This window comes from Sceloporus undulatus, chromosome 1, assembly GCF_019175285.1.
Source record: "Sceloporus undulatus isolate JIND9_A2432 ecotype Alabama chromosome 1, SceUnd_v1.1, whole genome shotgun sequence".
NCBI classification, from domain to species: Eukaryota; Metazoa; Chordata; class Lepidosauria; order Squamata; family Phrynosomatidae; genus Sceloporus; species Sceloporus undulatus.
This window is the reverse complement of record NC_056522.1, coordinates 318747292-318748862: the sequence shown is the minus strand read 5'-3', so window position 1 is coordinate 318748862 and position 1571 is coordinate 318747292. Positions and strand designations below refer to the sequence as shown.

Sequence of the window (1571 nt, the reverse complement as noted above, 5' to 3'; positions counted from 1 at the left end):
TCCCAGAACCTTCAGTCAGCTTGGCCAATAGTCAGAAATTCTGGAAGCTGAAGTCTAAAATATCTGGAGGGTCTGGGAATCATTGCTTTAGATCCTTTGTTATACACTCCAAAGTTTTACATTCAATTTATCCACGAGTCATATCAAAATCCCTAATTTTGGCCCCAAAATATGTCCTTGATTTATACACGAGGTCGACTTATAGTCGAGTATATATGGTAATATGTATGAAGTGCCACCTGTGATTGCTATGTTATAGTTCTTATAAAAACTGTGCAAGATAATGAGCTCTTAAAATTCACTGTTTAGGGTAATTTAATATTAAATATACACAAAAGTGAGCTCTTGCAGCTTACAGTGCATCTTACTTCCCTCACATTAAAGCCTCCCATCTACAACATTAAACAGTCATCATTTCAAAAGGTGAAATCAATCCCGCTAAGGCCTTCAAATTAACCACTATCTATAGATAATCTTTTATTTCAATCCTGACCTGCCTGTTGTATTCTGGGGATTAAAAACAACAAAACACACACACCATCGATGTGTATTTCACACAAGAGGGAATTAATGCATTCAGCAATGTTGCTGGCGCCTTTTCCGTTCCACAGCTGCGTGCAAAGCCTGCAAAATCAAATCTTGGTTATTCAAGACATTGTATTCACTCAGGTTGACTAGTTTATCAAAATTCTCATCACTGTATTGGAGGCAGTAAGTAGAGTATGGAGTCTTCCAAGTGGAAACATCAACTTTTCCTGCATCCATCTCAGCATCAGAACAACGCTGTATACCTAGGATAAAGGAACAGCAGATGTTATTCCTTTCTTGGTTCAGAAAAATAAATGAGTGTTTTTCTAGAGAACTCAACTCTTGGTGTTGGGTGGTCAGTAAATTTAATAGGAGAACATATTGTTAAAAGTACTTCTATCCACCTGTATTTCTGCCATGAATATTTAAGCAGCCTATGGAAAAACCTGAGGTGTAGCTGCACTAAACAATTATAGCAATTCAATGTCACTTTAATTGGCATGGCTCCATCCTGTGGATCCTGGGACATGTAGTTTAGGGAAGTACTATAGTGCACTTTTCTAAACTAAAGCACTAGAATTCTTTGGCAGAGAATTCTAAATCCCAAGATTAGAATGGAAATGTTTGCAATTAAAGTGGTATCAAAGTGCTATAATTTTGTAGTGTAGGGACACTCCAAGAGAAATATTCCACCTCCAGGAATATACCAGGCACTTTGTAATATAACTGTGTAAATTTACAGCGCTTTATAAATAAAGGTTAATAATAATAATAATAATAATAATAACAACTCCCACTAGAGCTGTTTGGGAATCTCCTGTCACTTCTGGTACTGTCCTTCAGCAGTTTTCAATAAGATAAGAGGCTGTAGTTTATCCATAGTGGCCCTTCCACACTATTCCACACATATTAGTTTATCACATGGATAATAATAATAATAATAATAATAATAATAATAATAATAACAACAACAACAACAGTTCAATAATAATAATAATAATAATAATAACAGTTCAATAATAATAATAATAATAGCAGTTCTA

General features: G+C 34.9%; 1 protein-coding gene across 1 annotated transcript in view; it reads right to left on the bottom strand.

The window, feature by feature from the left end:
- Window positions 1-378: 378 nt before the first annotated feature.
- The window catches only part of LOC121926773 (cytosolic phospholipase A2 epsilon-like), a 58445-nt gene continuing 57252 nt past the window's right edge, over window positions 379-1571 (bottom strand). The window contains exon 21 of the mRNA XM_042460039.1: window positions 379-791. Within this exon, the coding sequence (XP_042315973.1) occupies window positions 577-791 (215 nt within the window). The 3' untranslated portion in view covers window positions 379-576. The remainder of the gene's footprint in view (window positions 792-1571) is intronic.